Source organism: Terrapene carolina, unplaced genomic scaffold, assembly GCF_002925995.2.
Source record: "Terrapene carolina triunguis isolate 2854851 unplaced genomic scaffold, T_m_triunguis-2.0 Scaffold62, whole genome shotgun sequence".
NCBI classification, from domain to species: domain Eukaryota; kingdom Metazoa; phylum Chordata; order Testudines; family Emydidae; genus Terrapene; species Terrapene triunguis.
In genome coordinates, this window is record NW_020664413.1 from 38524962 (window position 1) to 38541131 (window position 16170).

At 40.8% G+C, this 16170-nt stretch overlaps 1 protein-coding gene across 4 annotated transcripts in view; it reads left to right on the forward strand.

The window, feature by feature from the left end:
- The first annotated feature begins 246 nt into the window (after positions 1-246).
- MAP3K20 (mitogen-activated protein kinase kinase kinase 20) overlaps positions 247-16170 on the forward strand; it is a 134367-nt gene continuing 118443 nt past the window's right edge. For 2 of the 4 annotated variants that reach the window (XM_024211385.2, XM_024211541.2), the window contains exons 1-2: positions 247-424; positions 7900-8089. In XM_024211385.2, coding sequence (XP_024067153.1) covers positions 7931-8089 — 159 coding nt within the window. In that variant the 5' untranslated portion in view covers positions 247-424; positions 7900-7930. Of the gene's footprint in view, positions 425-7640; positions 7742-7899; positions 8090-16170 lie in introns of those variants that run through there. The other 2 variants (XM_024211620.2, XM_024211457.1) reach the window with 2 other exon arrangements.

Sequence of the window (16170 nt, forward strand, 5' to 3'; positions counted from 1 at the left end):
GACTCAAGTCTGGGACAGCTAAAGACCTGTCAGCTTTGAAACTTCCCTGTCCTGTTACTTGGCCGTATTCTGCATGTGGAGGATTCTCTCTCGCCCCCATTTTGTCTCTGCCCCACAGTTCAGTGTCTCTCATTTCAGGGCTGGGCTTGTGGGGATGGGTTTCGCTGGTGGGGCTGTGTGACAGGCGTGGTGCCCGGGCAGCGCGGGCCCCTGTCCGCTGGGGCAGCGCGCGGGGTGGTGCCGTAACCGGCCGGCTACACGGAGGCGGGGTGTGGGGCTGACTCCTGGACGCGAACCGGAAGCGTGGGAGACACCCAGGCAGCAGACGCGGTCACGCCGGTTCCAGCCTCCCCGCAAGCGCCCGGGCGAGTGGTTCGCGGTTGGCTGCGCACGGGCACCGGCTGCCCGAGCTCCCGGGGGGAAGGTAGGGAGAGGAGCGCGCTGCGGGCTGCTCCCGGCAGGGGGCCGGAGCCGTGCGCTCGCTGGCGGCGGGGAGCCCCTGGCCGCGGCAGCTCCCAAGGGTCCGCGTGGGACACGGGGCGCTCGGCGGGCCTCCGGGCACAGACGCCCCGCCCGGCAGGAGCCAGCTCCCTGCCCCGCACGGTGACGAGCTGCGGCTCCACTGCGCCAGCAGAGGGCTGGGGTCAAGCTGCTTCAGTTCTGCCCCTGGGGTCGCGGCTCTGTCCCGAGCCCACCTTTCCCCTGGGGAGGTCCCGGGGGCGGGAGGGCGCTGCCCTGGGGGGGTTTGTGGCTCTATCCCAGCCCCATGCCAGGAACGAACAAAACTCCAGGCCTGCTCCCCTGTAACTTTCAGCATTGGCAGTCAGAGCGAGGGAGGCAAGAGCTACGCTTCCTCAGCAAGCCTGGCCTTTCAGTCACACACAGATAACTTTCGTATGATTGCTTCCCGCTCTGGCCGCTGGTCCTGGTTCTGATCTCAGTTGCATCGTGTAAATCTGTGCAACTCCACTGACGTCTGGATATAAAGTGGTTCAACTGAAATCAGAGTTCAGCACAAGGATGCTATTTGCTGTTCCCTCTTCTTGTTCTGACATGTCCCCCCTCCAAGCCATAGCAACTTTGAAAGTCCTTGCAGATATTTTAGTATGCCTGTATGTGACCTGACCTTTTCCTCCTTGGAGCCCAGTCCTGGGCCAGCATCCAGAGGAGGCCAATTTCTTTGAAAAACAGAAACCTTGCATTCGGTTTTGCTTTTGGTAAGGGCACATACGTAATTCCCCAGAACTGAATTAAAGTGTAATGGCTTACATTATTAGTGTTCGGTCATATTCATGTTTTGTTAGTGACAGAGAGAGTATGCTAGCATACAGTGATATAACAAACAATTCAGAATAAGAAATTTGGCTTTAAAGATAATAACATTTATTTTTGATTATATGCAGGACTTGGACAGTTAACATTTAACAAAGAGAAAATCCTCTTTTTTCTTCTCTTTTTAAATCAGATTTCAAGTGAATTCATTTTATTTACACATACTAAATACACTGAACACATGCTGCCTTTTCCGATTTTGCACTCCCTCAGTTCGAACACTTGAACTTAACATTCCTGCCCCCCCTTCACAGCAAAGCAATATATTCTTTCTGTCATTTTTTTTTCTGTGTTGTGCTATTTCTACATCTATACTATTTCTTGCCTCAACTATGACTTTATTTTTATATTTCTTCCATAAACCCTCCATCCAGCATGATTCTCTTAGAGGTTCCGTGGTTAACCATCATTATGCAATGGATATTTAATTTTTTAATTCAGAAAGCAGAACTAATTTGAAAATACTGGATTAACTGGGACAGATGTAGCTCGGTGGGGTGGTGATTTGGAAACATCTTTAGGGCCCAGTCCTGCATGGATGAATTTAGTGGGAGTAGGATCAGGCTTCTTGAGACTAATGAAGCTAAACAAATCAAGACTCTGACAAAATATGTAGATGTTGATCCTGGAATCAGATATGCTGGTGCCTGTGTGGAGGCCCATCGCTCCACGGATCTGATTGCAGAATCAAAACCTTGTATTGTAAACTCCTTAACCATGTTGTGTACATTGGTGACTACATTGTTAGGAAATAATAGTTTAAAGTTGTAACTAAAATGGTGCAAGTGACTTAGTATCTCTGAGTGTATATTTTCTATTTAAAATGAAACATGCAGAGTCTTTAACATGCAATGCTATATAGATCTAAAATAGAATTGTTCTGAATCATTTAAACTAAGCACTAAATTGTGCGATCATTCTCTAAAACTAACAGATATATAAACTTCAGCTATTCAGACAAAATTAGAAATAAGTTACAGAAGTTTTATAATTCCTTAGTTTTCAGACAGACGAGATTGCAGAACTATAATTAATCATGTGATGAAGGTGTGCAGAACCTAGTTTTAAATCTTCGCTACTGTAGTGCATTATTAAACTGATTTAGGAAGTTTGGTAGGTTGGGAAATGTTGCAGTGTTGATTTTGTCTTAATTTATTGTAAGAATTAGAGGAAGATTAGCAAAATATTTATTTTGGAACATTGCATGGAATTTACATCTTATCCTTTAATTTTTATCATAAACAATGGGGTGATGATGGCTCTGTTTTATATACAAAAAGTTTCTCCTGCATTATTTATTTCTTTATGTAATGCCCCGGTTAACAGATTACCACAGTGATTCTTTGCCCCTTTTCCAGTCAGACAAAGCAATGGACAACTCCTTTTTATGTTTTTATTTTAATTTTTAAATTTTGCTATTGAATGGAATATATTTGACCTCTTCTAGGACTAGAGACGGTATCCGAATACAAAAGCTTGAGGATGGTCTAAAAATGGATGGCCAAAGATCTTGAAAGCCAAGGAACTGTTTTGCCAAATAAGGAAACTTGGCACATGCTACTGTGTATTTTAAGCTAGTACAAATGTAGTCTTACTTTATTGGCAATATGTTGGCAGTGTGCGACCCCAAAAAAGCACTGAAAACTACTTCGACCATGTTACAAAATCAGAAAGTGCGGTAAGGGGAGTGAATAATTTAGTAGTTCCCTATGATAATTTGTAATGGGATCGCTAGAAGTAATCCAAACAATTGAATATTAAAATAGCTTCAGGGATGTGTGCAACAGGACAGATTCAGTACTCTGTTTTATAAACGCACACAAATCTAACACAGGTATATTGGGACCCAGATATATTGTGCAAGTTGTCCTAATCCTGTTCCTTTTTTGTGTGTCTCTCTTACATGTAAACCATCAGTGGCAACTCGATCTATAATATGAGTAGTAACTGATAAAATATTAGGGCTCTGTGCTTCCCTGTGCACATACTGAAGAGGGGAGTTCTTCCTCTGTAGTATTTCCCCATCCAACACATGCAAGCTCTTTTGCAGAGTTGGAGAGGACAGGTGAAGTGGGTGGGCTTCATCAGGTTCCATACTCTAACAATGAAACACAGCACAACCTGAGGCAGGATTAATTTGCACTGTTTCCCATTCAGTGCTGCAGGGCTCCCTCATTCATTAGAGAAGATCCAGGGAAAGCCCCAAGAAACTTCTCTTTGTAGGAGCTAGTGAGGCTTGATGACAGAGTGAAGGCAGAGAGTATCTGGCAGGTGTCTTTTGTCTTCTGTGGATCCTGCAAGATCTGTGTGTTAAGGGAAGATGAGAGAGAGCAAACCACCCTTCGTGCCTCCGTTCCCAATGGAAGAATTTGGAGGAAATTCTGAGTTTCAAAACAGAGCTTTCTCTTGTGTAGGTTGGTTATTCCCACTTAGAAGTGAATGAGGCCCATAGTTAAATGTGGACATTAATGGCTAGCTATCAGATGGTGTTGAGCATGCTGAGAATTTATTACTGTATTGAGCTGAGCATGCTGTTGCCGAACAATTTGGAGACAAAGCGACATACAATAACAGACTGCTAGTCACTGAATTAAAATAGAAATCTAAAATACAACTGAATGTTTCTTAGATCCTCTTCTCTTTGATGGAAAAGTCAACAATTTCTAAGATCGCTGCAGAAATTATTGTAAGGAGAGGGAAAAAATCTTTCAAAGGAGAAGATGGCTCCAGTTCTTGGGTTGTATTACTTCCAGCTCATGTTAACTGATAGAAATCAAAATTGAAGTTCAAGAAAGGAAAACTCTTTATTTTCATAAGGTGATAGCTACTTTGGAAATACCTGAGAGAGAGAATGACTGAACCATTGCTTCAAATACTTACCATTCACAGTATTACTGAGCTGCCACAGCTTCGCTTCATAGACAACAAAGCCAATTAACATAGTTTCCCCCACTGCTATAGTACAATAACAGCTAGAAGCTCTAAAAATGATAGAACTGTAGGGAGTACAAAGTTTCAGGCTATTGTGGTGGTTCTTTTTGAAAGAAGCAAAACAGAAAACTGTTACAATGAAAGATGCTCTTGTCTGAAAAGATCTGAAAACGCAGTGCTCGAGAGTAGAAGAGTGAAACACTTGTTTTGGAGTAGAAGTATAAAAACTCAGTCTGGGGCCTAATGAACTATAAGAATTTTCTGTTGATCCACTGTATAAACCCAGATTTGGCACACAATTGTAAAGTATCTCTTAAAACACGATGACAAGTTAATTAATAACGGCATGTGTAATGCTCATATAGTAGTAACAGATATACCCAAACAATTGTTTTCTCCCACAAAACAAAGGGATTAATCTTTTCAGTTGAGAATTAGCTGTTTTGTAGCTATACTGTAGATATGAAATAACATTCAAATAGGTCTATTCTCTCATCCAGAAGAGGGCGACTGTGCACAACTCATGTTGGCATTAATTACAGATACCTGTATTAATAGTAGTTACCTGTATAAATCTCCCATGAGCTCATTGGAAAATATATTTTGAAGAATGCAGTATGAACCAGTGTGTCATCTTTAAAATATATTAATGATATAGTATGCCAGTGACTCAGATGTCTCTAGGCTTGTAGACAGTAGTAGATAAACTGTTTGCATTGGAAAGGAGTAAAGTTAGGGAGACATAAAATAACTTTTAGTAATTCTCATTGATGGGAAAGACCCACTGTGGATTTTGGAAATTAGTGAGTGAGTGAGTGAACAAAGAAAAAAAAACAACATCACAAAATGTACATTGTTCACTTATGTGACAACTGTAATTCAGTTTTATTTATCCTTTCTAGTGTACTAGTAAACGTTGAGCGGTATATATTGTCTAAGTAACAAAATCTTAATAGCATAAGATCTTGCTCTGTGCTAGTAAATCTTTGAGAAGCCAGGTGAGTCATTTATTCTGTGTGTATGGGGTATGGGATCTGTAGGTTCTACAATAATTTAAAATAATTAGGTAGCTCTGACAACTATTTAATGCAAATGGTAAATACAGGAAATAATTTACCTGTTTCCCCAAAAGCATTTTCCCTCTCCCTTTGTTTCTGTTCCTTCTGTCATCTCCAGCTCAACCATTTGTCATCACCTGTTTATGATTCTCTGTCTAATTTATGGTTCAATCCTGTATACATTTATGCATGCAAGTAACTTTACAGCAATTAATAATTCCATTGTCTATAGTGAGATTACTCACATGAGTGAAGTTATGTAGGTGCATCAGTGTTTGCAGGATTGTGGCTTTATGATATAAATCCTCAGGGTAGGAAGCTTGTCTTTTCATTTGTCTGTAAAGCACCATGTACACCTGTAGTACTGCATAAACAATAATAATTAGCTGTGAAAACTATTGAAGTGAAGAGCACAAATGGGCTGTTCCTGGACACAAGAAAATAAGGGGCTAATGGCAAAGAAGCAGGAAGATAAAATTGAGTTTATCCAAAACAGGCTGGAATGTTGGGAATAGGGTGACCAGATAGCAAGTGTGAAAAATCGGGACGAGGTGGGGGGGTAATAGGAGCCCATATAAAAAAAAGCCCCAAATATCGGGACTGTCCCTATAAAATCAGGACATCTGGTCACCCTAGTTGGGAAGGTTGACCAATCTCTGTTCTCAAATACAGCACACTTTCAAAGGATTTGAACCACATAAGATTAATAAACACCAAAGTAAATGCAATAACAACAGTCAACACTAGACCTGCTTAGGGAAGCAACCAAAAAAGGTTGCCACATAAATAAGATTCATCCCAGCTCACAACACACCAACAACAGTGCACTTTAGCTCAGAGGATTTGGTAAGAAAAAGAACCCATATTCCCTCACAGATGGTCTGGGAGACAAACTGTTTGTCTCTAAATTCTGTATCCCAAATTTGCCTCTTGAAAAAAATGCCTTCAATAAAAGTATTATGTTGTATCTTGCATCATGGACTAAATAGTCAGTGTTTTTAGCCTTATAGGACTTTGTCAGCGGATAGTAAAGATGTTTAAAAGTAAGCAAGAAAACTTAGAGGACACTGCAGGTAGTCCTAGGCAATGTTTAAAGAACCAGTTGTTGCTTCACATCTGGAGACCTGCAGTAACCAAATAGTGACTGAAACTGGATTTCTAGTCAGCTGTAATCTAAAATCCATAGCACAGTTGTATTGAAATCTTGGGGGGAAAACCATTATCATTTTTAGTATTACAGTAGAGCCTAGGAACCCCAATCAGTGATCTGGGCTCCTTTGCGCTAGGCACCATTCAGATATGTAACCTAGAAGATAGTCCAGGCCCCAGACAGTGCTTAGATGCTATGTTGATGAGTACTATAGAAAACATAAGGACTTGTCTAAACACAGAGTTACACCATGAGTTAAACCAGTGCAATTTTAATTGGTGCAGAGGCTGCCTGGACACGCTTATTTTGGTTTAGTTTAAGATAATCAATAATCAAAAGACACATAATCAATTAAGAACTGGTTTAACCTAAACCAAAATAAACCACTCTTAAACTGAAATACAATTTTCCACAGAGGGATTTGCCCTGGTTTATCTAAACCTGTTTAATTAAACTGGTGCAAGTTTGTGTGGAAACAAGCCTCTGACAAATCATCTTATTGAAACCTTGCAAGAACTGCAGGATCCCACATGCTCGGCAGCGCCACTGAGGATCAAAACCTTCTTAGCTTACACCTCTATAAAAAGAGATTCAAAATCAATCCACAAATGTGATGGCTGTGAGTGATCAGCCACTCACTTAGGTGATAACATTTTAAAAAATCTGCTACAGCCATAGGATTTATCACTTTATGATCTACTGGAAGGACAGTCTGTTCCTCTGACAACAAATATGGTATGATCTCTTAAAACTGTAAAATCCATTCTTGGCAGTATGCACAGGATTTCACATATTATAACTGAGAAATTATTTTCCACTTATGCTTTGTTATAACATGCAAGCATAACTGAGTTACTTTGGGAAGAGATTTTTATTTTGGCCATCTTTTTCCACGTCTTTGTGACAAGTACTTCTACCTTTCTCAGTGTACGGAGAGTACATGGGCCTCAGGCTTACAGTTGCACTCTTGCCAGAACGTTCAGTTGCTTAGGCTATGTATATTTTGTGTGAAGTGATCACACAACATGGAGAGATTGCATGCTCCAGATTCCAGAACTCCTATGCAAGCTCCAGTTGAAAGTGCATTTCCCGTTTGTCAGTGTGCTTCATATTAGGGGACCTGTTGACGCACTAGTCTTTTGCAGTGCTACTCCAGTGTGTTCAGGAAACGTCACTAAATCCAAGGAAAATTTCTAACCATTTCTCTACAAACAGCTGCTCCTCAGAGTCTGTACAAACTCTATAAAATGTTTGCATAGGCTATTGGCATGTGAGTTTCTTAACTTTATTTTCCCTTTGATCTGTTCAGTGGTTTTTGCTGTAACTTGTTTATGGCAATCGGTTCTTGCTTTATGATATCTAAAGCATGATTAGGAGTGTAATAATTCTGTGGAACAGATGTATTAATTAGACCTTTTCTCCTTACAGATTTTGTTGTGGTATATTTTGTCATTATGAGATGTCGTCTCTCAGTGCTTCATTTGTGCAAATTAAATTTGATGACTTGCAGTTCTTTGAAAGCTGTGGCGGAGGGAGTTTTGGGAGTGTTTATCGAGCCCGATGGATATCACAGGACAAAGAGGTGGCTGTAAAGAAGCTGCTCAAAATAGAGAAAGAGGTAAGAATTCACTTCTGGTTTTTTTCCTGTTATGAAACAAATTACTGTAAATAATATCTGAATGTTTTCCTCTCTGTTGCTGATCAAGGAAGACCTCCTGGGGATTTTTGTGTTTGTTTGTTTAGTTATTTAAGCCAGATGAATGGTGGTAGTTAGAGTTTAAACATGCTGAGTGTCTTCTGCATCTGTCCCACAGGATTCTCCCTTCTTGCTTTATTCTGCCCTGCTCCCTTTTCCCTCTCTCAGAGCTCCCTTGCCACGGTGACCCTCTGGAGCAGGGCCGGATTAACGCAGGGGCTTTAGGGGCTGCAGCCCAGGGCCTCAGGCTAAGGGGGGACCCGCAAAAATAAATCCATAATTATATACAGTTCAGTGGTCACCAACCCGTCGATTGCGAACAACTGGTCAATCCTGGAGCCTCTACCAGTCTATCGCAATCTACGGGCCGTTAAAAGTCCAGCGGCGCAGCACGGCTCAGGCAGGCTACCTGCCTGCCATGGCCCCACGCCACTCCTGGAAGTGGATGGCTGCTGGCACGTCTCTGCAGCCCCTGGCGGGCGGGAGGCGGCTCCGCACACTGCCCCAGCACCGTCCCCTCAGCTCCCAATCGCTGGGAACCAGCCAATGGGAGCTCCGGGGGCGGCGCTTGCGGGTGCAGGCAGCGCACGGAGACGCACTGTCCCCCTCCCCCCAGGGGCACGCAGAGATGTGCCAGCAGCCGACCGCTTCCAGGAGCGGCGTGGGGCCACGGCAGGCAGGCAGCCTGCCTGAGCCCTGCTGCGCCACCGGCCAGGAGCCACCTGTAGTAAGCGCCTCCCAGCTGGAGCATGCACCTCACACCCCCTCCTGCACCGCAACCCCCTACCCCAGGTAAGAATCCCCTCCTGCACCCAAACTCATCCACAGCCCGCACCCCTCACCCTCTCCTGCACCCCAACATTCTGCCCCAGCCTGGAGCCCCCTCCTGCACCCAAACTCCCTCCCAGAAATAAACTAGTATAACAGCTGTTCTAAGGTAAGGACTGAAATGTAACCACAGAACAGCTTTGTTAATTAAAAGGCAAGTTTAGTATAACGTTAATAGCTTCGATGCCATAATTGTGATCATTTTGTTTTAAATTAGGAAAAAGATTTGTATACAGGGGCCCCACAAAATCTAATAGCCCCGGGCCCACAGGAGAGTTAATCCGGCCCTGCTCTGAAGGAGAAGAGCAAAGTGCATTCTGTGGACTACTAGTCCCATTCAGTACTGTTGGCCAAACAGATCACCAAATAGTAATAGGAAACAGTTGCACTCTCCTCTTTTGCCCTCTTAACCTTCTGGCCTGTGATTGAGGGAGCAGCCTTGGTCCTGCACCCTCCATGGTGTAAGTCTTCATAGAGTTAGCTCCAGCTTTTAGTTGGGTACTACACCTAACTCCCCTCACGTCCACACAGTAAAACCTCACCCAAATTCAATGGTGCTTTCAGCTGATCTGGCTGGGGGTGCAAGTTAGAGACTAGGTTCCACTTTCAGGCTCACTTTGCAGTGAGGACACAGTCCTAAATCACTCAAGCGCTGATAGTCCTCCAATGCCTTCCCACAATTCCTCCTCCCCCAACCCCAAATGACCAGAAGGATGGACAAATTCTCCCATGATTCACTGAGAAAGAATCATAGACCAACTCAGCTTACTGCAGCATAAAGAACTATGGAATATAACCCCAGAAGCCCTGGTGACACACAGGGGAGTGCAGCACCAGTGAGAATGCAGTAACTTGGATAGGGTCATGCAATGTAGCTGCTCACACTCAGACTAGGCTAATCTGGGTGTTGATCAGCTAGATTAACTCTGCAGTAAAAACATACCCTTGTGACAGGGAATTGTCTAATCCATAGGTGGCCTTTCCAGTACTAAATCCTTCTGATTTGCACACAATCGTCTTACTCCACAGAATAGCAAAATGCGTTATAGAGTCAGTTATCAGCTAAAGAGGAGAAAAAAAGATTTTAAGGGTATTATATCTATTAAATATTCAGACGTGATGGTGTCTTGAATGTGATAGCATTTGGAGAGCATGATTGTTTTCCACTTCAGATGACAGTCCAAATTAAGATGTCAAATCCCCATATTTCCTGTGGTCAATGATGTGGTCAATGGGAGATACAGATGCTCAGTTGCATTGAAATTCAGGATAGAAATTCAGTTTTTAAGAAAGTTAATGAAAAAAATTAATACAAATTAATTTTATTTAAATAGAGCTGTGGGAATAACTTAATTTTTTTTTTTTTTTGTTTGCTGGCCATACCAAAAAATTGAATCAAAATTTCATTTCAGGTCGATCCATGACAAAAAAATGTTCAGCAAACCAAAAAAGTGTTGTTGTTTTTTAAAAATGTCTTCCAGATTAAATAAAACCTTTTAAAATTAATTCTTAAATAAAATTGAAGTAAAACTCAAAACATGAAGTACTGAATTAAAAAATCAAAATGTTTCATTTTTAAAAGGCCAAAACAAAACATTTTGATTTTTTTGGATTTTGTTGTTTGTTTTGTCAATGGAAACCATTTGGTGAATTGTTATCAATGTTTCTATTGACCCAAATCAGCATATTTTGGCAAAGAATAGTTTTGTCTGAAGATTTCTCCCAGTTCTAAAAAATAAGTATATTTTATAAAAATAATAATAATAATAATTTTTTTTTTGTGCTTCCTGGCTAAGATCGGGGTTGCAAACCAACACAAATATATTGTGACTGATTTAAAATTTGAAAAAACCCTGACCTTTGGTAGCAATGGCAAATGTCACTGTGCAAACATGAATTGGCAGCGTGTATCATGATTTGCTAATTATTTGATGCAAACTATTTAAAGCAATTGTTAACCGTGGTAACTATAGGCTGGTTAGCCTGACATCAATTCTGGGCAAAATAATGAAAAAGCTTTTATGGGATTCAATTAATAAAGGATGGGAACATAATTAATGCCTATCAACGTAGTTTTATTGAAAATAGGTCTTGTCAAAAAAATTTGATTTCATTCTTTGATGAGATCGCAAGTTTGGTTGATAAATGTAACTACATAGATGTAATAGACTTAGACTTTTGTGAGACTTTTCTGATTTAAAAAAATAGCACTATACAGTGTCAGTGAGGCACACATATTAAATGGATTAAGAACTGGCTAACTGACAGATCTCAGAAAAATGATGGACGATCATCATGGAATGTGAATGTTTCTATTTCGGTTTTACAGAGATTGGTATTAATCCTGGTGCTATTCAACAGTTTTCAACAGTGATCTGGAAGTTAATATAAAATCATTGCTGATAAAATTTGCAGATGACATAAAGATTGGTGGTGTGTTTAAAAAATGACAGAGAAGTCGTTAGGGTGACCAGATGTCCCAATTTTATAGGGACAGTCCCGATTTTTGGGTCTTTTTCTTATATAGGCTCCTATTACCCCCACCCGCTTCCCGATTTTTCACACTTGTTGTCTGGCCACCCTAGAAGTCGTACAGAGTGATCTGAGTAGGATGGGCCCATTCAAACAAAATGTATGTTATTGCAGTCAAATGCAGGAATGCTGGAATGCTGGCCATAGCTATAGATTAGGGGACTGTATCCTGGAAAGCAGTGTCTCTGAGAAGGATTTAGAGGTCATAGTTGACAAGCAACTCAACATGAGTTCCCAGTGTCATGCTGTGGGAAAAAGGACAAATGCAATCCTTGTATGTACAGTAAAAGCTTTGTTATCCGGCATGTTGGGTGTACGGGGAGTGCCAGTAAGTCAAAAATTCTAGTTAACTAAGCGGAAGGGAGTTTGGGTGCAGGAGGGGGCTCAGGGCTGGGGCACGGGGTGGGGGCGGGGCACAGGCTCTGGGAGGGAGTTTGGATGCGGGAAGGGGCTGGGGGTTGGGCGCAGGAGGGGGTGGGGGGTGCCTATCCGGGCGGCGCTCACCTCGGGCGGCTCCCTGGAAGCGGCGACATGTCCCTGCTGCTCCTAGGGAGAGGTGCGGCTAAGCGGCTCTGCACGCTGCCTCCGCCCACAGGCACCGCTCCCGCAGCTCCCATTGGCTGTGGTTCCTGGCCAATGGGAGCTGCGGAGCCCGTGTTTGGGGCAGGGCAGGGGCAGCGCACAGAGCCCCTGTGGCCGTTCCTCTGCCTAGGAGCAGCAGGGACATGTCGCCGCTTCCGCGGAGCCACACAGAGCCAGGTAGGAAGCCTGACGGCCCCGTGCCAAATGGACTATAAACCAGACTTTCAATGAAGATTAGAAATGCCAGTTTATAGAGCTCTATGGTTGATAAAGTGCCGGATAACACAGCTTTTACTGTATATCAGGAAAGTAGCAAGTAGGAATAGAGAGGTGGTTTTACCGCTGTATGTGGTATTGGTGAGATTGATACTGGAATACTGTATTCAGTTCTGGTATTCAGATTTTAAAAAGAGCCACAAAAATGCTTCAAGGGCTGGAGAAAATGTCTTCTCTTGAGAGACTTTAACAGCTCAATCTGTTTAGCTTATCAAAAGAAAATTGAGAGGTGACTTGATTACAGTGTATAAGCACCATCACAGTGAGAAAATACCAGCTACTACAGGGCTCTTTAATCTATTGGAGAATGGCATAACAAGATCAATGGCAGGAAGTTCAAGTCAGACATATTCAAACTGGAGAGTGAGGGTGATTGACCATTGGCACAAAATACCAAGGGAAGTTGTGGATTCTCCTGCTTTTGATGTCTTCATATCAAGACTGGAAGACATGCTTTAGCCAAACAGAAATTATTGGGTTCAATACAGGGGAAATGGGTTAAAATTTAATGGCCTGAGATATACAGGATGTCAGACTAAATGATCTAATGGTCCCTTCTGGCCTTAAACTCTAAATCATAGGCTTATCTACAAAAATACTCAGAAAAATTAATCTGAATTAACTAAAGGTGTGGTTTTAAAGTGGATTAGTTAATGTCCACATGGGTTAAGGGAGTTTATTTAGAATTAAAGTGGCCTTAAATCAGTTCAGCTTAATCCACTGCCAAAGTAGAGTCTGAATAAGAGCACTCACACAAGGATTTAAAGCAGTTTTACCAATCTACTTTAAATTCACATCTTCTGTTAACCTTTCTGAGTTCCCTGTGTAGACAAGCTCTGTGATTGTTAAGATTCTTTTAATATGTTGTTCAATTTATCCAGAATTATGATTGAAAGCCATAATGTCTTATCTTTCTGAATATAATCAAACAGCAACTTGTTATAACTGTACATATTTATGTTGTTTAGTTGATGTTTGGACAATTTGTGTTTTAGCTGAGAAACTAATTATTGCTGCTTATGGTATCTTTGGAAGTAAACGTTTTGGTAAATTTCCTTTTAAACTCCATGATTGATTCTCTTTTGTTTCTATTATTTGCTGCCAGTGATCCAAAACAATTGATTAAAGAAAAAAAAACATAGAAGCATTTTGGGGGAGCTTTCTCATAAGTGTTTTGTCATTGCTAGCTGTGATTCCAATGGTTGAAGCCAGGTCAAGAGCTATAGTATCTTTCTCTTGAGTTATGTTGAGTTTAAAAAGAACAAAAAATAAACCAAATAAATAGAGCCATATAGTAAAGTTACAGTTCCTTTTTAATTAAAAATAAAATAAAGAGTAGTATGGGATGAGCTCTAGTTGTACATATCTTAAGATAATGCCTATCCAAACCTGTACCTACATATCTTAATTAAATATGTATTCAGAGAAGCTTAGTTATGAACATATTAATAAACATTTTTCAATGTTAACTCATAGAGTTTCATTATAAGCCATAATTAAATAATTGTGAGAAATGGGAAGAGCTCTCTAAAAAACAACTTCTGACAGACATACAATAAAATATGACTGCATATAAGGGTGTATATGTGTGAATGAGCATAGATAAATAGGCATATTGAGAAGAAAAAATATTCTACAAGGCCTTGATTTGAATACCAAAGCTGAAACTCAGTGATTCTGTAAACTGCAAAACTGCATCTCAAATGATTATAAAATAGCAGCAGAAACAAAATTAATTTGCAGCTTTACTGTTCAATCCAGAATACTGGGAGGTGGTTGGTTATAAATAGGGACCTGTTCTATGAGTTACTTTTCATAAACTAGTATTTAATGATTCAGATGAGTAGTATGATGTTTAAAATGTGTGCAGAAAAAATAGAATTCTTTCCTATACTATAGGAATGTTGCTAGTCTCCATGATGAATGCCTGTTGTTTTTGTGCATGGTCAAAATGAATTAAGGTCTGGGTCCCTGATTTGACTTCCATTTAAGGCCTTGTCTACACTTCCACTTTACAGCACTGAAACTTTCTCGCTCAGGGCGATGCAAGTTTCAGCGCTGTAAAGTTGTAGTGTAGACAATGCACCAGCGCTGGGAACGGCTCGTGGAGGTGGTTTTTTTACAGTGCTGGGAGAGCTCTCTCCCATCACTGATGCCGCGACTACACAGCCACGTTATAATATAACATTGGTAGTGAAGCCATTCCCCAAGTCAATCAGAGTTGCATTGGGTCCTAAGGGTCTAATCCTGCAAAGTGCTGCTAATCCTCAAATCATCCCTAACTCAACCAGCACAGATTTCCACCTGATGGAAATGTTCAAATTCACCTATTGTTTTAGACATTGCCTTTTTACATTTTAACTGAGCAGCATCTGCTAACCAAAATCCCCTCTGTTGTATTGTAGAACTGTGCAGTTCAGTCATTATTCATCGCAGGTCATGGATTACTATGGGGGTTTTGAGTAACTGTTCTCAGAAACTATGCATGTTCAGAAATATGTTTTTATATTTTAAAGTTGCTGAGATGCTGCAGCTCATTTCCATAAATATCTTTTTAGCAGACTGTGATGATTACAGATATAACTGTTAGTGTTGGAAAAAATTAATTTGAAACCCTATTTTTGCCAACCAGTAAATCAGCAAATAAAATAAAGAGCCTTTGCAAGTTAGAGAGGTTTAACTAGCTCTCATGTGCAACTATTGGTGCACTACTCAGATTTTCTTGGTGGAATTTTGCCTGAAAAATGCTTTGATTTAATTTTAACATCACTGTTCTTTAGCAGTATTTTGAAACCTTGCAAACTATCCTTACACTATTGATGGACAATAGCAATATGTCTAGTTTGTTTACTCAGTTTCTAGCATATATAAACATTGGTTTTTATAACAGGAATACTAACATACACAAAGAATAATTCAGTTTTATGCAGCATACCAGTAGTAAGAAAACAGCCATTATAGTGTCCATCATAGGTGCTGATGGTGGTCTGTACAAGCTGCAGTGTAAACTTTGAGGGTGAAGATTGGGAATTGTGGCTAAAAGAAAAGCAAATTAAACCGAACTATTACTGAAAAAATATTTCTGGAGAACCAGTGATTCACCAGCCTTACCACTTGTGAATCAAAAATGTTATTTTTGAGAGTGCTATTAATTCTCTGTGTTTTATCCTGTCAGTCATGCCTGGATAATGTGTTTTTGTTTTGTTGAGCATCAAATATAAAAATATGTTTTCACTAGATCTGATGCTATTGTCATTGAAATCTGGCTCCTCCCAATGGAAATGAGTTTAATATTGTCAGGTTTTCCAGTTTAGATTAGTTTATGCAAGGAGCTTATGCTGTTGTTTTTTAAAATTGATTTATAAAAGTGGACTTGTTACATGGTAAAAAAAAAAAAAAAAAGGACAATTTGTTTGCATTTTTATTTTGTGATACACCTCCAGAGTGGGTCTCTCCCGTAAATGCTGCCCATATATGTAGCTTCCAAGCTAGATGAGTTCAATTTAATCACATGAATGTCACGAATGTTTGCAGTCTTAAAAGAGAGTATGTGTAATGCTAAATCTGGGACACAAGAGTAGGAACTGCAAATGACTTTCGTGAGCAACAAGAGAAAAGCAACAGAGTAGAACAGAATAAAACAAACTGAAATCGACACTTAACTCAGACAGGACTAAAAATAGAGGTGTTCTTTTTGCTTGCAGTTTATAGATATTAAAGATACTCAGTGCCAGTCTTGACTGGATCTCCTTTCTGGGAGGTGTATGTGATGAAGGGCGATTTTA